Source organism: Ceratotherium simum, chromosome 13 (assembly GCF_057802395.1).
Source record: "Ceratotherium simum simum isolate JZ-2026a chromosome 13, ASM5780239v1, whole genome shotgun sequence".
Taxonomy (NCBI): domain Eukaryota; kingdom Metazoa; phylum Chordata; class Mammalia; order Perissodactyla; family Rhinocerotidae; genus Ceratotherium; species Ceratotherium simum.
The window spans coordinates 43,589,192-43,609,532 of record NC_141912.1 but is presented as its reverse complement, the minus strand read 5'-3'; the positions used below and the strand labels follow the sequence as shown (position 1 = coordinate 43,609,532).

The window sequence follows — 20,341 nt, the reverse complement described above, 5'->3', positions numbered from 1 at the left end:
GGGCAGGGGCAGAAGGAGAGTCCGCGTGTATCCAGCTCTGTCAAAACGGGTTATTGGGTAATGTAGTCCTTTGTCGTCCGAGCAGGGGTTGGCGGAGGCGGGGCCTCCGGCCGTCCGCGTCCTCGCTCGCGTCAATCATGGGCACGGGGCGGGGCTGGAGGACCGAGCGTCCCTGCGCGTCCTGCCCCGCCGGAAGTGAAGGCGCGGCTCGGCCGCGGGCTCGGAGCGGGTGAGGCGCGCGGGGGTACCGGCACCGAGGGTCGGTGGGGGCGGGTAGGGGCGCCGCAGCTGGGGCCATTTGAGGGGAACCCCTGGAGCTTGAAGGGCGTTTGTCAGGCAGTACAGAGGGGACCCCTTGGGAAGGGGAAAAGGGGGCGGGTACGCCCTGTCTACGGGAGCTTGTTTGGCGATCGGGAGTTTCCAAGTTGGGGGTGAGGAGGGGGTTCTGGAAGGAGTGTCTTTGGGGACGTGGCGTGGCCTCCCGTTGGGCTGTTATTAAGCATTGGCAGAGCAGAGTGGGTGGGCCTCGGTTCAAGATAAGAGCCGACTTAAGAGGTGGAGGGCCCAAGAGAGCTCAGGAGAGGCTCGGGTGGGGTGGTGTGCAGGAAGCTTGGGGGCGTTTAAATGTTTTGTGGACGCAGGAGGAAACCACAAGGAACTGGATGAGAAGCTGAAGGTGGACCTGATTTCATCCGATCCCTATCCTCCCTCCCCGTTCTTGCAGCCCCTGCCCGGATGGCAGCAGTAGTTCTAGGGGGAGACACCATGGGCCCTGAGCGTATCTTCCCCAATCAGACTGAGGAACTAGGGCCGCACCAGGGCCCTACAGAAGGCACTGGGGATTGGAGCAGTGAGGAGCCTGAGGAAGAGCAGGAGGAAACAGGGGCAGGCCCAGCTGGCTACTCCTACCAGCCCCTGAACCAAGATCCCGAACAAGAGGAGGTGGAGCTGGCACCAGTAGGGGATGGAGATGTAGTTGCTGATATCCAGGATCGGATCCAGGTATGGTGGAGGAGGCATTGTTCCTGGGCAGGTGAACCTGGGATCCCTGAAGGGCTGGCCTTAACTGTCTTCTCTCTGGCTCTGCAGGCCCTGGGGCTTCATTTGCCAGACCCACCATTAGAGAGCGAGGGTGAAGATGAGGGAGCTACAGCATTGAGCAACCACAGCTCTATTCCCATGGACCCAGGTAAGAGAGATCATTCTTTCATTCTGGAATAATTACAGACTGGGCAGAGCCAGAAGAGGGAAGTCACAGAGGAACACCCTGTTCCTAAAACAGCAATTTGTAATCTAAGATTTTGCAGACTTCAGAATCCAGATGAAATGCTATTCTGCTAGACTTGGAGGACGGGCAGGCTTGCCTAGAAATAAGAAGGATTTGGTGACCTTGCTGGCCCAAGGGTTCTGGGTTAATTCAAGGAGTGGGGAGGGGAGCTGGTCTCATTGTTTCTATCCCTAACTGGTCCTTGCCTATGGTTTCAGAACATGTAGAGCTGGTGAAAAGGACGATGGCTGGAGTCAGCCTGCCTGCGCCAGGGGTTCCTGCCTGGGCTCGGGAGATATCAGATGCCCAGTGGGAAGATGTGGTACAGAAGGCCCTCCAAGCCCGGCAGGCTTCCCCAGCCTGGAAGTGACCACCCTGAGAGCAGCCTTATCTCTCTGCATTCCAGGACAGAACCAGCACCGGACTGAACACACATCCCTGGTTGTATTGTCCATCTCCATCCTCCCCACCTCCCTTTCCACATCAAGGCAAATCAGACTTCTCAGAGACCCACTTTATTCAGTTCTGTACATACGGGGACATCGGCCCAAGCCCAACCCACCTTAGCATGTATCACTCTGTGGAGAATAAAGCACCCTATGTACACAGCCAAAAGCTGCACTGCCTGTGTCCCTGGAACCTGGGTCTGGCCCTCCTCAGCCCCTTGCCCCTCCTAGGTGCCTGAAAGGGACAAGTGAGGGCCTGCCCAGCATCAGCACAAAGAAAGAAATAAATAGGTGTTGAGGGGAGCTATGCTTGGGGCCCTGCTCCCTGCTTCCTTCCTCCTCGCTTTGGGGACCTACAGCACAGGAAAGCAGTCAGCCGCAAGGTGGTCCCTTCCATGTCCGTGATCCCAGGGCTGCTGCTCACCAAAGGGGGCACAGGGTCGGGTGTTCATTCACCCCCTTCTCTTGGTCCATCTGGGCCCTGTATTCATCACCTACTGTCCATTTGACCTCCCACGTTGTCTTGGTCAGGCAGGGGAAAGAGGAAACAATACAACCCCATCAGCCTGCACACTGCTGGGGCTGGGGGCCTATTTGTGCTGCTGGGGGTTGGCTCCCCTCCAGCTACTCACTCCAGGGGCCAGTGGGGCTTGGCATAACTTTGGTGAGAATAATCTCCTGCTGCTCCCAAATGCTTCTGCAGGGGAGGGAGAGAAGGAAAGGCCCCTGGAGTTCAAATGAGAATGAAGGGAACGGGAGAGGAGCATATGTATTCGTCTCTTTCTCAGAGCAGCCTCAGGGGTTAGGAGCAGGAGGGGGACAGGCATCCCCGAATTGTCTGAGCACTGAGCTTCTCAGTGCTCAGCCTGTCTACTAGCCACAGGGAGGCATGAACACATTTTGGGGAGAAGAGGGACCACTCGGGGTGTCCCTGCTTCAAGTGCCGCATCCCTCTCCCTGGAGTAGCTCGAGAGGCACTGCCTTGCCCCAGGTCAGCCAGTGGGGAGCAGAGGGTGGAGGGCCAGGGCAGCGTCCCAGGGCTGAGTGGGCGGTGGCCCTGTGATGGGAAGGTGAGGGGGTCAGAGAGCCTCCTGGCTGGCAGTTAAGAACTCTTCCGCCCGCTTGTGCGCCTCCAGCGCCTTGATGGTGTACACGTCCTGGGGCAGCTCTGACTTCCGCCGAAGCAGCACTTTCTCCTTCTTGATGTCCTTTAGCATCTGTGTGTGGATACGGAAAAGGCGAGCAATGGTGACCAATTCCCAATAAATTCTATTATTTCTTCCCCTTATTCCTTGGCTCTGCTGCAGCTGTCTCCTTTCCCTTCCAGATCTTTTATTTCTGCTCCCCCTTCCTCTGTGCCCTCCCACCTGCACGGCCTCTGTCTCCACCGTCCTCTTCAGAAGCTGGATGTCCTCTGCCGTGGGGGTCTCTGTCTCCATTGAGTACACAGGAGGCAGTGGTGGAGGAGCTCGGAACATGGGATACTGAGCAAGAAAGAGGCACGGACAAGTGGTGAGAGCCACTTCAGAAGTCTGTGAACCTGTCTGCTTCATATTCTGCCTCAAACAAATCCTCCCCCAGCCCAAGATGGGCCCCTCAGTTCAGGGCAGTGGCAGAAAAACCTCACCTGGGGATTAAGTCGGGCCAGCTCCTCGATCTTTTGCCACATCTCTTCCCTTTCCTTCATTCGGAACCGGCCCCTGAGGGAACAGAGAGGGGATTGGGGTTGGGCTTAAGAGAGAAGCAAAGGGGGGCTTGTGGTAGAAGGTGAAAGCCCCTCAAGTGGAGAGATACTCACTTCTGCTTCTCTGCCTTGTATTGTTGTGTGCAGTCATCAAACAGCTTCTGATTCATCTCCATAAACAGCTTCAGGGCGTTGTAGATCAGTCCATGGATTGTCCTGCCACCAGGAAGAAAGATGAGGTAGAGGAGGCCAGAGCCTGCCCTTAGTGCCAGGACCCTAATCTGCTCTCTCCTAGGAGGTGTCTCTGCTAAGAGCTTTCTCGTTTTCTGCTCCCATTGCACAAACCTCTGCACAGTATAAGCTCATCTCTGGCCAAATCATGTGACTTGAGGTTGGCATTTCAGGGTCTTTACAAATACTGGTCCACGTGTCCATCCTTCCCCACCCCCACATTTCCTACGCTCTAGCCCACACTGATGGCCTCCCAGCAGCACAGTGGACCACATCTGCACCCCAGGGCACATGCTTTTAGCAGGAAAGCCTTTTTACAGCGCTGGGATTCAGCACCTACTAAGAAGATCATATCAGCTTCTCACAGCGTGGAATTAAGTCTCCAAAGCTGCAGGATATCTGACGGCAGGCAGAGATGTAATATAGGTCCCTGCTCTGCTGCCTGGTGTCACAGAGATCTCTCACACAGGGATCCTGTCTCCCAGTCAGGCCCTCAAGGGCCTATCACTGTGCAATGGGCACCAGCCCCACTTGCTGAGCGACCAGGTAAGAGCGCTGGCTGTCTAGCTCTTCCACACCCTCACAGGTTCCAAACCCAGAGCCCCAGTGCCCAGCCCCACCCCAGCCCCCTACTTGTTCCAGTGGCTCTTGGAGTTCCTGTAGAGTGCAGGGAACATGATGGGGAGGACTCGGGCAGCATTGTCACTTATCAGGCTCATGATGTACTCATTGTTCCAGTAATAGAGAGCACGCTCTGCCACCTGGTGGGGACAGGTGGCACTCATTGGGGATATGGCTCGCTTGGCTGAAGACCCTCCTCAGTTTCTCGGAGGCAGGGGTGGGAAATGCCAAGTCTGGGTCTTACCTGGAAATGGGGGCTGGAGACACACTTGGCAAGCTGTCGGAAAAGTGGTTCCATCACTTTGCTGAACTCTGAAGGTTCAATGACATCCAGAATCTCCTCTAGCTCATTCAGGAACATCACCTCCTTGGGGCTGTGGGTCTTGGGCCAGAACTTGAGAAGTCCTACAATCACCTGTGAGAAGAGGAGGACATGGGGATACAATTCTCACTCAACACCTGCCTGGTTTTCCAGGAAGCCTTCCTGCCCTCTCTTCCCTACCCTGGTGGGCACAGCGTGGGTGGCCTCAGCTAACTGCTCATGTTTCTCTGGCCTGGATCTGTTTCCTAGGTGTATAAAGGTTTTACTTCTCCTTCAGAGAGGAAACCGTGTCACCCATGGGGCCACACCCATCCTGAGCACCTGCTTACGGCACTGCTCGATAGGTGCAGACTGGCAAGTGCTGCCGACAGGAAGAGGTGCACCCTGGGGCCCGGAAGGGGAATTACCGGCTCAGTGAGACTGCTCTCCTTCTCCAGGAATTGTACCACGCAGTATGCCAGCTACAAAAAGGTGAGGTAGAAAGGAGGTGAGGTGCAGGGCCCAGGTCTCAGGTCAGAAGAGCCCAGAATGGAAGAGGAGATCTAGAGAGGAATTATCCTACCCACTCCCTCTGCCACCCCCAACCCAGCTGGAATACCTTCCCTCCCCCTCTTTTTTTTTCCCCTCCTCTTTTCTCTGCTGCCAGAGCTGGAGATCATCAGGAGGAAGGCAGCTCACCTGAGGGTGGTAGACACTCAGGGACTTGACCTTGTGAAGGGGAAGCAGGACCCGGATGAGGAACATCTTGTGTTCTTCCTTAAGGGGCAAGGCAAAGCCGTTGATGATGCTAAGAGTTAAGGGAGGTTTGTTAGGACCAAAGGGCCAGGTCCAAGCTCAATGCACCAATCCTCCCAAACTTTTTTTGCCATCTGTGCCCCCACCCCACCTCTCACCTGCCCAGGATCTCCAGGAGCTCGGCAATCCCGTTGTGATGCTCCGTCTCATAGATGAACCTGGGGCAAGAAAAGAGGCTCTCTTGACAACCCCTGAGCATTCTGCAGAGTCCCCCCTACCTCCCTTCACCATCCCACCTTAGCGGGGGCTTACTTTGCTCCTAAGCCTGGGCTCCTGGCCTCACCTGTAGAAGATGTGGTTGATCTGCCTACGGATGTAAGCTCGGAGCCCCAAAAACTTGCCATAGATGCGATGCAAGATGGTCTTGAGGAAGTCTCGCTCTCGAGGATCCTCACTGTCAAACAGGTCTAAGAGCTGGGAGCAGGTGGGAGGAAAGGCAGGCAGCAAGTGAGGCAGAAGCCCAGGAGGGCCAGGGCTGGGTGACATAGGGTCCTGGCCACGGGAAGCCCAGAGGTTCTCTGGGGAAGGGGCGTAGGGCCAAGTCTCTGGAAAGCAGAGTGATTCTATTACACTGTGCTATCCAAGGTGAGGTCTGGGGAGCATGTATGCATACCCCATTGATGGGGGAGAGGTAACCATGTTGCTCTTTCGTTTCCTTCCATTATGCTGGAAGCTTCCTATGGGCAGAGTGGGTTTGTGTAATCCCCCATAGTCCTCCTGTACCAGACACAGCTGAAACCCAATATATTCAGCAGAAGGAAAAAGAACAGCTGGGACTGGAGTGAGGGGCTGTGGGGCCAGAGTTCACGGATTGGAAGGAGGGAAAGGACAGAACTTCAGGAACTCACAGCAAGAACAAACTTCTGGTCAATGTACTTCTTGGCTATGTTTGGCTGGAAATCAGGAGACTCAAGGAAACGTAAGAAAAACTCGTACACGAGCTGTGGAGGGAAAGAAGCATCACTGAGGGGGTATTCCCCAAGGACTGGGGAAGACCCCCCCCCTTCACTGCAGCTCTCAGAGTGCTCCATCCCCTGCAGACAGGCCAACCTGCTCCCTTGCCCTGGTACCTGGAGGTGTGGCCAGGCAGCTTCCAGGGTGGGCTCATCTTCCTCTGGGTCAAACTCGGCCCCAGTGGGATTTGATGAAGGTGGCAGCGTCCGGAAGAGGTTCACTGAAAACTGAGGGGTAGGGCCCAGGTAAAAGCCCCGTCCAGGCTTCTCTGGCCCTGGCCCTGCCTGCTTTCCCCTTTCCCGGTGCCTACCATGGTGACAGCCTCAGGGTAAATGGCCTCGGTGACAACATCGCGGCTATGGGTGATGTACTCCACCATTTCGTTGAGTCCTGCCCGCTTCACCTCCTTGAATTTGAGGTCACTGAGTGGGTCCGACACAAAGTCAAAGAGGACGCAGCACTGGCGTAGCTTCTGGATAAACAGCTCCTCCCGCTCCTGGGTTGGCGAATCTGGGAGGGGCACCCAGCAGTCAGGTTCTCCTCCCCAGTCCTTCATTGCTATGCCCTACTCCCCTTACAGGGCTTTCCCCTACCCCATCTGCTGCCATCCTGCTCCCCTGGCACCCCCAGCCCCAGTGGAACTCCCCCTCACATTCTCTAGAACTCCCATCCTCCCAAAATACCCCAAACCTCCATTCCGCCAACACCCACTGCTCCCTAGGCCTGGTGCACCAGCCCCCTCGACCTTTTCCAAGTACCTTTCAGGGCAGGAAGCTTCTGCAACTCCCGGTTCTTGCTGAGGTTGAAGCGGGAGGAGCTTTGCCGTCGCTCCTTCTTGACAATCTGAGGCCCCCCTGAGTACTTGATTTTGCTGAGCTGTGTAGGGGGTGGCGTGCTGTTGCTGGGACGCTTGTTGGATGGCAGTGGCTGAGACTGGGGTTGGGGTTGTGGCTGTGGCTGGGGCTGGGCCTGGTCAAACAAGTGATTTGTTGAAGTCCACTCTCCAAGATATGCCTTCCACCCCAGGCCTGGGCCACCATCCATCCCCTAGTCAGTTTATGCTTGTACAGGTCTGGGCGGCAAGCAGCTGTCTCCTGCCCTGAAGGAGCTAAGGCCGGGGTCAGAGATAACTAAGGGTTCTCCCTGAAAGGGAGTGGTCAAGAAGTTAGGTCTCCAAAAGTGATGCTCACTGCCTATGCATCAAGAGCCTTCAAAATGTGCATTCCAGCTCATGAAGAGGCAACGCTAACTGATGGATTGATGGTAACAGAAGTCAGAAAAGGAATTATCTTGCCGGGGCTGCGGTGGCAGTGGTAGTGGTGGGGAGATGCCAGTACTGACTGAGAAGGGGCATGAGGAACGTTCAGAGTAATGGAAACATTCTAGATCTTGACCACATCTGGGAGGTGGTTCATAGCGTAAACAAACGTTAACAATTCATTGAGCAGGACACCTAAGATTACTGTACTTTACCGAATGTGTGACATTCTTCAGTTAAAAGTTCAAAGAAAGAAATTCATTCCTATGTCTCAGCAGTTTAACTGCTAGAAATAAAGCTTAAGGAAAATCCTAAATATAAAAAAAAGGCTTTGTGTGCACTTTTCACAGCCTTATTTATAATGGCAGATAAATAAATGGGAAATCATGGAGTTAAAATTATGTTTATAAAAACTATGTACTAAATGTAATCGTACATGGCTCAGCTGTGAAAAATATTTACACAGTCAAAGTAATTTACCCAAAATTGGTGATAAGTATTTTGGGAGGAGGGGAAATGTCTGAGCAGAGGTATAAGACACCAAGGCCTTAATTTTCCACGGTAGGAAGTCAATAGATAATATTTAAAGCACAAAAAGTAAGGGGGATAAAAGCAGTAAAAGAATCTTATTTGGAAGTACAGAAGTCAGTCTCCAAGGAAAGAGTTAGGAGTTGAAAGTGGCTGCCACAGAGCCCAGGAGAAGAGGGGCCTGGGCAGGGCTGCCCTTATTATCTGACTTTCCGAATGATGTATATGCTATCGTGTTGATAAAAATTTAAAATAAATCAAAAAGCCTAAAACTATATAATGACAGAAAATTGCTTCCTATGCTAAGTTAAATCAGGACAATAAAAACCTGTATATGCAAAATGAGCTCACCCACGTTATAGCACATGCACAGAACCCCAAACCTGGTCAAGAAAAGGAAAGAACAAGGGCCAGCCCAGTGGCATACTGGTTAAGTTCGTGCACTCTGCTTTGGCGGCCTGGGGTTCACGGGTTCGGGTCCAAGGCACGGACCTACGCACTGTGCTGTGGCAGGCGTCCCACATATAAAGTAGAGGAAGATGGGCACGGATGTTATCCCAGGGCCAATCTTCCTCAGCAAAAAGAGGAGGAATGGCAACAGATGTTAGCTCAGGACTAATCTTCCCCACAAATAAAAAAAAAAAAAGGAAAGAAAAAGCCCACCACTGCGTTCACGACCATCTCCCGTAGTAGCAGAGTGATAGAGGACTTTTTTCTGCTTTTCTAAATTTTCTACAAGCTGACACTGCTTTCATAATGGGAGAAATACAATTAATTTCTAAAAGCTCTCTCTTTACTTCCTCCCAGAAATGGGAGTCAGAGGACCACGAGACCCATTTTCAGAAGTCTACACACAGGTGTTTGCAGGGCTGTCCACCCACAGGGACTGTCCAGGTAACCCCTGTAGGGAAAGGAGAGATGCTGAGCCACAGGACAGCCCTTGCCCCCACCAGAGACTGCAGCAGGACCAGAGGAGTGAGGCCACGTCCAGCTGGGTACCCACACCACAGGACAAGTTGTCCCCCCGTCCTCATACCTGCCATCCCCACCTCTCCAGCCCCCTCCACAAACTCCACTTCATACAGTAAGAATGGGAGAATCTGAAATGCTCCGGGAGACGGGGAAGGGAAGAAGACAGATATGCTGTGCTTTGCATGCTCTGAATTTTTTATAGAAACAATTATGTCGAGCTTCTGACCTATCTGGGGATCAGAGAACAGGAGAGGAGCACGGAGCCCAGTGTAGCTCATTACCGCTCAGGCCCTCTGGCCCTCTCCTCCGCCTGAAGTGACAGCCCCCGACACCAATGTGAGTAGGGGAACGCAAGGAAGTGGAGCAAGAGCAGCCGTCACACGCCTCTCCTGCCATGACTGGCACTCAGCCAGCGTGGTTTTGGCTAGACAGGGCACGGCACCCTGGAGTCTGGGGTCTCTCTTCCTGTACACGGCAGATGGATCACACCTCGGTGGAGGACAGGGGAGAGAGGGAGAGAGGCAGAAGTTTGGGGGGCCAGAGCCTGGTGTGCGTCAGACTCTCCCCTGCTTCGGGCCTGTATTTCCCTGTTGTAGGAACAACCAAACCCTTATCTGTGGAGCTTAATGGTCAAGAGCAGACTTGAGTCCGACTGCCTGGGTTTGACTCCTGGCTCTGCCATTTATTAGCTGAGTAACCTCCAGAAAATCATATAGCCTCTCTGTGCCTCAGTTTCCTCATCTGTAAAATGGGGATGACAATAGTACCTACCTCCTAGGGTTGTAATAAAGATTTAAATGAACAGTATATGGCACACAGAAGAGTTTTATAAGCAGTAGCTTCTATTATTATTATTAATTATTTTCCATTCCTGGATTTTAGGAATACAGCCTGGAAATTCCTGAATATTAGCACACCTCAAATGTTCCTTAGAGTCCATTATCCTCCTTATGTTATAATTTTATTTATTTATTGTTTTTCCCCCAAAGCCCCAGTAGATAGTTGTATGTCATAGCTGCACATCCTTCTAGTTGCTGTACGTGGGACGCGGCCTCAGCATGGCTGGAGAAGCGGTGCGTTGGTGTGCGGCCGGGATCCGAACCCGGGCTGCCAGCAGCGGAGCATGCGCACTTAACCGCTAAGCCACGGGGCCAGCCCTATCCTCCTTGTTTTAAAATGGGGGAATCCAAGAAAGCATTGCATCTTTCAAGACCCAGCTTAAGTCTCACCTTCTTCCAAAAAGCCTTCTCAGATCACTCCAGGCCTTGAGTGTCCACCCCCTCCTCTTCCTGACACTACTTATCTGTGCCATTGGCTCTGTGATCATCCCCAGTGACACCTCTTGCTTGGTCTGCTCACGTGTCATCCCCCCGCTAGATAGCAAGTCCCTTGAGAGCCAGGACCCTGGTCTGTACCCCTCTGGGTCCCCTCAGCACTAGCACCTGACAGGCATTCAACGAATATTTGCTTGGTTGATTGACTGGGAGCCAAGCTCAGGCCTCTCTCCACATGCCCTTCCCATCCTGACTCAGGAGCCCTCAGAACAGAGCCCTGTAAAGCCGCAGGAGCAGAGTGGGAGGGAGAAACAGGATTGATACCAGGGTGAGGGGCTCAGTGGCAGCTGAGGAACAAGACTTAGGAAGAACACGTCTTTCCATCCTCCCAGATAAGACGCAGACACCCTGCACCTCCACGAACCTCATACCGAGGGGACATCAGAGAAAGGAGGCATTCTTCCCAGAAAGAGAAAAGCAAGGCCTCAATTTTCTCTGCTAACGAGGAGGGGGCTGGACTAGATCAGTGGTTTCCCAACCACTCTCCAGGTAAGGTTTCAAGAGAACAGAGGGTTGCATGGCTAAAAATCAAAGTTTAAAAAACTACCCAACGTGGGCCAGCCCGGTGGCGCAGCGGTTAAGTGTGTGCGCTCTGCTTTGGCGGCCCGGGATTCGCCAGCTCGGATCCCGGGCGCGCACCGATGCACCACTTGTCAAGCCATGCTGTGGCGGCATCCCATATAAAGTAAAGGAAGATGGGCACGGATGTTAGCCCAGGGCCAATCTTCCTCAGCAAAAAAGAGGAGGATTGGCATCGGATGTTAGCTCAGGGCTGATCTTCCTCACACACACCCAAAAAACCTACCCAACGAGTTGATGCCTGAGGTCCCTTCCCCTCTAGGACTGTGTTATTAAAGCAGCTGAGCGGGCTTAGCCTGCCTCACCCCCACCCCACTGGGCCACCCTGGTTTTATGAGGACCATAGGCTCCCACACCCCAGACACAAGAAGCATCTGAGAGACAGCTGGTCCAGCCAGCAAAGACCCTGGCTGCCAAGCCTCGATGAGGCATCCTCTGGTCTGTTCACCCTTCGCTAGGAAACATCTTGTCAGAAGGGAGGTATGGGGATACAGCAGTGACTCACTTCACATTCAACCCTTTCTCCAAAAAGCTCAGGCTTCTAATTTCTCCCCTACTGACCTGGGCTGGAGGTGGGAGGCAGGTGAGCGCCCTGGAGAACCTTCTGCAGCCATCAGAGCACGGATGGACACTGACCAAAGGACACCTGGCCAACCTGCCCGCCACTCCCTAATATGTCCTGCCTGGTCCCACTTCTGAGACTCTGTAGCGGCCATCTGCTCTGCCTGAAGTAGGAGACGCAGACACTCCTCCGCCTTTTAAACACTTCTAAACTCTCAATAGGATCCAAACTCCAAGAAGCCTTCCTAGATTCAGGCCTCCAGCAGTGAAGTGGCACTCTGAATTTACACACTATGCTCACACTCAGGAGACCGCAACTACGCTTGCCCACTCTGAACCAATCGTGGTCCAACCTGATCCTAACACAGCCACCATTAATAGTTAAAACCATATATTTAAACATAAAGTAGAAGATAGAAATATAATTTAAGCACTATAGAAAGTATTGTAGGGGAAAGAAGAGAAAATTAACAGTGAAAAATGCAAAGATTAATGTTACTAGCTGAATAAAGATCATTTTAGTTTAAAACCCTGAAAATCAGAGGCATTCTCTCCTACACTGACGTCTAGAGCTCTATCTAGTTGTGCTTAATTCCTACCTTCCTCCATTTATTCAGTAACCATCGTGCTAAGCATCAGAGATTAAAAGGTGAATAAGACATGGCCGTTGCCCTCAAAGAGCTCACAGTCCAGCGGGCGAGACAGACACAAAAGCAGCCTTAGTACAAGGGAAATGCAAAAGCAGCATGAGCCACAAATGATAAGGGAACACAGAGGGCTGAGCTGCACACTCTGCCTGAAAAATCAGGGAGGACGTCCCTGAAGAGGTGACTTTTATGTGGCTCCTAAAGGAAAAACATGAGTTTAGTTGGCAAAGAAAGAAAGGAGAGAAATAAAGCAATCTGGGCCAGTGGAATCACATCAGAAAGCCCTGAGACTTAAAAGGGCTTGTCACATCAGAAAATGGGAAGTCTAGTGGGGCAAGAAACCAGGACATGTGCTAGAAGAGCGGGGTGAGAAGGGCCGAGAGTGTGAATTTGGATTTTAACTTGTAAGCAATGAGATGCCAACAGAGGTTTTTAAGTAGAGGGCTGATAAGACCAAAAGTGTTTTTAGGGTAACAACTCTGGCTACAAGAAGACAGGCTGAAGTGGTGGAGACTGGGATTTCTTCCTCCCTCTGTCCCCACTCCCAGAACTCAAGACAGGGCACAGCACATAAAATAGTCCATAGCATTGAATTATTTTCTTCCAAGACAGTCAGGGAGAGACCCTTGCCTACAGTGGTAATCTGACCTAATCTCTCAAGGCTCCTTTCTGTTCTAAGATTCTCCTAGAACCTTAGAGCCAGCTATTGTCACATCATTAAGAACACAGGAGAACTGGCTCCTGAGCCACACAGACCTGGATTAAATTCCAGCTCTGCTGTTTACTCGCTGAGTAAAAGCTACTTAACATCCTAAATCTCAGTTTCATCTGTAAAATGGGGATGATGATAACAGAATGACCTAAGGGGAGTGTTGTGAGGATTAAATGAGAAGATTAAAAGATGAAATGCATGCAAAGTACTTAGCACAGTGCCTGACACATAGTGTACTGGGTTGAACAGTGTCGCCCCAAAATTCATGTCAACCCAACAGCTATGAATGTGACCTTATTTGGAAATACGGTCTTTGCATATGTAATCAAGTTAAGATGAGATCATAGTGGATTAGGGCGGACCCTAAATCCAACCTGACTGGTGTCCTTATACCAAGAGGAAAATTTGGACACAGAGACACACAGGGGAGAATGCCCTGTGAAGATGGAGGCAGAGGGGTCGGCCCCGTGGCTTAGTGGTTAAGTGCGTGCGCTCCGATGCTGGTGGCCCGGGTTCGGATCCCGGGCTCGCACCGACGCACCGCTTCTCCGGCCATGCTGAGGCCGCATCCCACATACAGAAACTAGAAGGATGTGCAACTATGACATACAACTATCTACTGGGGCTTTGGGGGGAAAAAAAAAAAAAAAAAAAAGATGGAGGCAGAGATTGGAGTGATACATCTACAAGCCAAGGAGTGCCCAAGACTGTCAAAAGCCACCAGAAGCTAGAGAGGGGCATGGGACAGATTCTTCCCTAGAACTTCAGAGGGACATGGCCTGCCAAGACCTTGATTTCAGACTTCTGGCCTCCAGAACTGCGAGAGAATAAACTTCTGTTATTTTAAGCCACCCAGTTTGTGGTAATTTGTTATGGCTGGTCTGGGAAACTAATACACATGTAACTGCTCAATAAAATAAATGTTGCTTGTAATTATTAGGATCAACTGGAAAGATTCTGGCAATTGCTTGATATGGTAAATTTGGCTGTAAGAGCCCCAAATTCTGGACTAGGAAAAGGGCAAGACAAGGACTGTGCCAAACAGCTTTTGATGACTGGGGCCTCACAGCCTGGCCCCCAACTTTTCCACTGTCCCTCTGCCTGGGGCCACATGGGTGCATTTCTGGAAAATCACGGAGCAGAATTCCTGCAGCTCCCTCATACAGGTGAGCCCTGAGCCATGTGTCACAAAACAGAGCCCAAGGTGAATGCAACACTCTCCTTTCCCGGAGGGCTTGATATTGACCCACTGTCTTTAAAATGGGTCAGAAAGGCAGTAGAGAAATCTAGCAGCTGGTCTGTTTGGCCCTTCATTTTCCCACCTCTGAAAGGAGAGAGGTTAGCTAAGCCACGGGGCCGGCCCCCAAACACTTGTTAATCGATCTCTTCTCCCCAAAAAACCACAAGACCTGCCCATAATTTGAGAGCTCTGTTTCCTGTTCTCTTCCATCCCTCTGAACAGTTTAGAATGGGAGGGAGGAAGCAGAGAAACCAAGGATCACCAGCTTCTGGGTAATACAGGCACTTGTTCAACATGTTCACAGGATCATTCGCCATCCTGAGCATCCCACTGAGTGCACTCCCAAACTTGCATGGACATAGCCTGGACTTCTGTAAGTCCCTCCACCTGCCAGTGCTCTCTCCATTTACCATTTATTGCTTTATAGCCCTAGGTTGCAAAGCTGCACTGACCTCTGCTCACGACTGCCCTTCAGCAGCTCCCATCCGATCCGGACCAAGGGCAGTGGACCCAGCCCTACCCGACTCAGGACATCAGCCTCTCCCCACCCCTGCCTCACCCACAGCCATGCTGAAGCCACTCACCACCGCACTGAGCACCCAGGTGCTTTTTCCCTTCTCCCCAGGATGCAACACTCCTAGCTTTTTGCCCTAAGAAAAAAGGAATTCTCAACACTCGAAGTTGGTGGACAGAGAAACGACTTTCACAGGAATTCCTGAGGAGTCTGAAGAACCGGAGAGCTATACCAGCCAAAGGGAAAGCCTGCCTGAGGGCAGCCTGGATGGGCTGCCCCGCTCCCTCCCAGGTGTGGAAGCCTTCTTCCCTTCTGCTTGGATAACTTCTGGGCCCCTCACCCCACTAGTCATCAAGCAGCTGGAGCTGGTGACTGCACTATAACTAAGGCTGTGCCCACGTTCGTTACCTCCTCGGCGCTCTCGCCTCCACCATCCTTGCCCGAGCTGCTGGGCTTGGCCGTGCCTTTGGCAAGCTTGGGGGGCTCCTGAAGGGAGAAGATGGAGGGAGAGTTAGCAGATGCCAGGGGAAGGGAGGAGGCCTCATCTGGACCCCACAGGTCTTTGCCCTAATTACTCTCTGTCCAAGTGAATCAATCAATCAATCAGAACCACTAAGCACCTACGTTGTACCCAGTCCCAGGGGAGGGGGGGGTTGGGGTACACAAAGGGAGATTCAGTCCCTCCAAGGAGTTTAGAATCTGGTTAGGAAGACATCTCTAACACACCGTAATTAAGCATGATAATGCTCCTTCCCTTCACAAGGCTGGTGTACAAGTTAGGGCCTGGGAGGGCCTCTGTCAAGGAAGAACCAGGGTGAGGAGTCTTAAGGGAAAAGCATCATGGATCTAGCTGCTCATACTGGCTTCTGTCTAAGTGGGCATAGAGGGTACCTGAGGCTCTCATGCTGGAGGGGAGGGAGTCACCACTCTCCCCCAAAGGCCATCTGGCAAGACCTGGAGGCATTTTTTGGAAGTCACAAATAGCACTCAGACTAGGGGGTGCTACTGGCATAATCAACGGCCCAGGGATGACAACAGGTATAGGAATTGCCCCAAGAAGGCCTCGGTGGACAAGCACAGGGACAGGGATGGGGGTAAGGCCCTGAAGTGCTACAAGGAGTGAGCACTGGTCCCAAGCCTCCCTCAGGAACCTGGCCACTGGCTCAGAGCCCTGCCTGCCAGCATCTCTTCCTATGCTTCAGGCCAAAAAAAGCAACTGCCCAGGGAGAGGATGGGGAAAATGTGAAAAAGACTTGGGATTTAGGTCTGAGTGCAAGCTCAACACAAATCATCCGTGCGCAGTGGGCTGCCACGCAGCTCACATGACCTTTCATCCAGTGAACAGACCTATTCGGACTGCTTGGCACGGGGGAACATGGAAGTGCCCTGTGCTTGGCACTGACGGGGCCACTCTGGAGGATCTGGTTCAGTCGTGAGCATCAGACTTTGGGAGAGACAAAGACAAATCCTAGGTTTTCTTCTGGGGAGAAATACAATCCATCCTGGGAGTGGATTCAAAAGCGTGCCCTGAGAGCAACAGCTGCAGGAACTGGGATAGTTAACAATGGAAGGGAGGAGTCATGGCCGTGGGGGAGCAACAGGGATCTCTACAAATAAATGAAGGGCTGCCGTGTGGGCTAAAGATGCAACTTGCTCTTTGTGGATCCAGAGGCCCAAGAGCCATGGGCTGAAGTGGCAGCAAGACAGGCTGAGGCTCCAAACAAGGAAGGATTTTCTCCCGGAGCAGCTACACAGAAACTGGCTGCAAGCTCCCCAACCCTGAGAGCATTCAAGCAGAGGAGCATTCATGCCTCCTCCAAGGCATGCTGCGGAAGGGATTCAAGCCTGAAATGAAGGCTGGATTGGAGGACCTTGGAAATCACTTCCAGCTCTGAGATTCTGCAACTCAACAGCACCTGAGCCCCTTCAGTGAGAAGTGTTAAATCAAGTGATTGTGACTATGGGGGCAAAAAGACTTCAGGGAGAAGAGAGCTCTGTGTGGGCTGGAGTAGAGGGAAGGCTTCCTGGGGGTGGGGAGGGAGGAAGCCATACCCAGGTGTGGAGCAGCTCCTGGCAGTTGCACCGACAGGAAGGAGCTCTTTCTTTGGGCTGAGCACTCTCCCACTGCCTACTGACCAGGCTGGGCACACTGACCCTTGCCAAGGGGCCAGGGAGTGGCTCAGAGCGTGGCGTGGAGAAGAAAAGGATGAGGGGGCTGCAGGCAGGACACAACGCTGCACACACCCCAGATGTGGACCTCTCGGACAAAGCTGACCTATCTTCGTACAGGTCTCATCTCTCTACTTGATTATAAGCTCCTTATTCTTTCTTGTAGCCCTCCGCCCACCCTGCAGCACTCAGACATATCTCTTGGGGAATGCGCCTAAGAGAAAGCCCAGCTGCCTGGGTGTGTGAGGGTGTGTGTGAGCATGAGGACACCAGGCCCACTGCCCTTGCTTCTTGGCTCCTGCAGAACAGGTGAAGTGCACAAACTTCAGCCCGGCCCAGCACTCAAGTGCTGCATGGCACTGTGATTGGAGCCAGCATTGTGTTTTGGGCCCTACTCTTACTAGCTACATAATCCTGGGCAAGTTAACTCACCTCTCTGAGCCTCAGTTTCCTCATCTATTAAGTGATGACAATCATGGTACCTAATTCCCTTTAGCACAGTGTCTGGCACATGAAAACCCTAACCTTAGTCAATGTTATTACTATTATTATGAACAAGAAGAAATTGGGAGGGAGCAGGAACCTAAACGAGACAAGTCTCAGATCAGAACATGAGGGAAGAGGAGGGATGCAAATCCCCCAAGGGACTGACTCAGCACCCATCCATTGAGCGCCTACTGTGTGCAAGGGAGATGCCAAACCAAAATGAAGCTTAGTTATTATCTCAAAGGGGAAGAAAAGACGTGTCCACAATTAATTCCAGTCCAAGGGAACACAAAAGGGCCATAAGTGACCTACCAAGTGTTCTGCAAATCCAGGGGAGGAGGGAGACCTCACCCCCCCACTGAGGGTTTGGGAAAGGCTTCAGGGAGGAGGCCATGAAGGATGGCCAGGATTGGGACCAGTAGAGATGGAGAAAGGGGAGAGGTGATGGGTGAGGAATCAAGATCCTCCACCCACACCTCCTCTCTGCCCCCACCACACCCAGGCAAACCTCAGTCCCATTGTCACCTCCCTCCCCCTCCAGACTTGCCGATCACTGAAGTAGGCCAAATGCAACTGAAAATCAAAAGCAGAAAGTTAAACCTTAAAGGGGATCAGAGATGCCCCATGCACCCAGATCCTTCCAGTATTCTTTCCTAACCAAATACTTACACCTGTGGTCCTAGCAAGTCTATTTATGAATTTTTCTTCTTCTTCTCAATCATCTAGTAGAAAAGGCTTTCTGTGGACAGGATAGTACCTGTTCTATCAGACTATACACTACACATGGGTGGGGACCTCACCAGCCTCCCCTGAATTCCATGCCCCTCCACACTCCATGAAGGAACCCCTTAGCCCCTGGTGTGGCTGACTCGTGTGTGCATCATCTACAGCTAAGCTGCCCAAACCACCTCAGCATGCCCACTCCCCAAGGACACAGGGCCTGGGTGGGGCACACAAACCCACCCAGCTCAGCACCCCAGGAGGTTCAGTGCCTAGTATACCATCACCAACCCTACACTCAGAACCTTGGGCCCTGAGAGTTTATGGGGACAACCCAGAACCAGAGCTGCCTGGCAAATCTCCAACAGCCCAGGATAAAGAGTTTAATGATAAAGTCAGAGATGGCAGCCCAGTAACCCAGCCAGTCAGAGGGCAAATGAAAGCAAGACACCTCTGGGGTCATAAAATGGGTGAGCAGAACACCGGGTCAGAGCCAGCCCCCACCACGAGGGGCCAGCCCTAGGAGAAGAGAAGCTGGGAGAGGCTGGAACTAGTATCCTAGCATCCTCTGTTTGAGTCTCTACCTCAAAAGAACCACACCTCTGAGTCAGACCTCAGCAACAGCAGGAAAGAGGGCAGGGATGAAGAGAAAGGCAGGGATGAAGAACAGGGGAAGGCAGTACCGAGGTAGAAGAGGAGGGCAAAAGAAGCCAACATCAAGAACGGCCTGTATCAGGACACCATGACAAAAGCAAGAGTGTCCAGGGGTGGCTGGCCTATGGGGTAAGAAGAAAAATTAATCTGACAGTGAGGGCCGATTCCCAATTTGAGGATAGTGTGGCCCAGGAAAGACAGAAATCCAGCACTTGTGCAAAAAAGGAAAGATGCAAAGGTTATCCTAAGATTAGGAATGAGGGGAGGAGCCTGCTCAGATTAGGAAAAGTGACAGGTTTAGGATGAACCTGGATGCCTGTTAGGGGGGGCTCTGGTACAGAGGAGGCCTTTAAATCAGGAGAACTGATATTGCACTGGGCCTCCATCAGGCTGTGTGACCTTGGCCAAGTCCCTTCCCCTGTCAGGGCCTCAGTCTCCTCATCTGTCTCACTAGGGATTGCACTGAACGCGCTCAGAGGCGCCTGCCAGTACCGTCGTTCTGAGGTTCCATGGGCAGAAGGGAGGGCTCCGTCCTGGCTTACAAGTTTGTGTGTGAAGGAAGAACTAGAGGGAGGGGCCTAGGCCAGATTCGGCGGAGGAGAGAGCGAGCAGAGCTGTTCTAGGTCAGGGAGCTTGGCGGGGAGGGAGAAGAGGCTGGAGAGGACGGTGGAGAAGCCCGGCCCAGGCCCAGGCGGGTGAGAAGAGGAGGGAAGGGGCCGCGCGGGTAGTGGGGTGTAGTTCTGGAGGGAGGTGCTGTCTCAGATGAGGGGCTGTCCCAAACGGGCAAACGGGTGGGGGATGGGGGGAGTGGCTGGGGGCGAAAAAGCAGGAGACTGACCTGGGAGTGGGGCAGATCTGGAGGAAGGAGGTTACTCTGGGCCGGGGGTAGGTGGAGGGAGGAAAGGAGGGAGGTGTATGTGAGGGGACTCTACCCTGGGCGAGGTGACGGAGCCTTCCCAGCTGCGGCACAGCCTAGGGGTGCGACCAGCAGCGGGGCGGAGGGCTGGCCCCGCGAGTCCTGCGGGGGCCGAACGGGAGGGTCAGTCTGGGGCTGTCCCGGGCCTGGCTCGGGCCCCTCCCAGAGCTCCGCGCAGGCCCCAAGGCGGAGGCGCGGGGAAAAGGGCCACGCTCACCTTCTCCTTCTTCAGTTTATAGGGCATCTCGGCCCGTCCGGACCCGGCCCGGCTCCTGCGGCCCCGCTCCGGCTGCGGCTTTGCTCGGCCACACTCGGCCCGCTCGGCGTCTCTCCGCCGCCGCCTGCGCGCTGCGCCCGGGTCGAGTGGTGTCTGCGCCTCCAATTGGCCCGAACTCTTACAAACCTGCCTGACAACCGGGCGCCGCCTCCTCGGATTGGTCATTGGAGCCAAGCTGCTTCCTTTTTTTCTCATTGGAAAGGAAGAGTACAAACCGCCAGGGTTCGGCTCCCCGAATTGGCTGAAGTGGGAGGTCCCGCCCTAAAGTGGGTCGAGCTTAGCGAAGGAGGCGGGGGTAAGGGGAAGCCCCAGTTTAGCCCAGAGTGCCGCACTCCGGCGTCTGTTGTGCGTCGGCTTCGGCCATTCTTCGCGGTGCGTTGTCTTCTCAAGTGGCTCTGACCCTTTTCCCACTCTGCTACTCCGCCCAGTCCGAACGGAAGGAAAGAAGCCCTAA

At 53.1% G+C, this 20,341-nt stretch overlaps 2 protein-coding genes across 2 annotated transcripts; one reads left to right on the top strand and one right to left on the bottom strand.

Moving 5' to 3' along the window:
• The first annotated feature begins 175 nt into the window (after positions 1 to 175).
• On the top strand, positions 176 to 1,882 carry MEA1 (male-enhanced antigen 1). Its single transcript, XM_004424135.3, has 4 exons — positions 176 to 229; positions 725 to 1,002; positions 1,090 to 1,189; positions 1,486 to 1,882. The coding sequence occupies exons 2-4, from the start codon at positions 736 to 738 to the stop codon at positions 1,635 to 1,637; spliced, it is 519 nt and encodes a 172-aa protein (XP_004424192.1). The 5' UTR covers positions 176 to 229; positions 725 to 735; the 3' UTR covers positions 1,638 to 1,882.
• PPP2R5D (protein phosphatase 2 regulatory subunit B'delta) lies at positions 1,767 to 19,979 on the bottom strand. Its single transcript, XM_004424128.3, has 16 exons — positions 19,828 to 19,979; positions 15,074 to 15,151; positions 7,079 to 7,289; positions 6,631 to 6,830; positions 6,437 to 6,547; positions 6,215 to 6,307; positions 5,650 to 5,780; positions 5,465 to 5,524; positions 5,250 to 5,358; positions 4,979 to 5,032; positions 4,494 to 4,664; positions 4,262 to 4,389; positions 3,512 to 3,613; positions 3,341 to 3,413; positions 3,081 to 3,197; positions 1,767 to 2,930 (listed from the first exon to the last, which is right to left on the bottom strand). Exons 1-16 carry the CDS (start codon positions 19,852 to 19,854, stop codon positions 2,793 to 2,795), a joined length of 1,803 nt encoding a protein of 600 aa, XP_004424185.2. The 5' UTR covers positions 19,855 to 19,979; the 3' UTR covers positions 1,767 to 2,792.
• Between the last annotated feature and the right edge of the window lie 362 nt (positions 19,980 to 20,341).

Coding starts and splice junctions, on each gene's coding strand:
- PPP2R5D (XM_004424128.3), bottom strand. CDS start 19,854: ATGCCCTATAAACTGAAGAAGGAGAAG. Junction 7,290..15,073: donor GAGGCGAGAGCGCCGAGGAG/GTAACGAACGTG, acceptor TTGTTTGACCAG/GCCCAGCCCCAGCCACAGCC. Junction 6,548..6,630: donor ACCCTGAGGCTGTCACCATG/GTAGGCACCGGG, acceptor CCTACCCCTCAG/TTTTCAGTGAACCTCTTCCG.
- MEA1 (XM_004424135.3), top strand. CDS start 736: ATGGCAGCAGTAGTTCTAGGGGGAGACACCATGGGCCCTGAGCGTATC. Junction 1,003..1,089: donor ATATCCAGGATCGGATCCAG/GTATGGTGGAGG, acceptor CTGGCTCTGCAG/GCCCTGGGGCTTCATTTGCC. Junction 1,190..1,485: donor CTCTATTCCCATGGACCCAG/GTAAGAGAGATC, acceptor CTATGGTTTCAG/AACATGTAGAGCTGGTGAAA.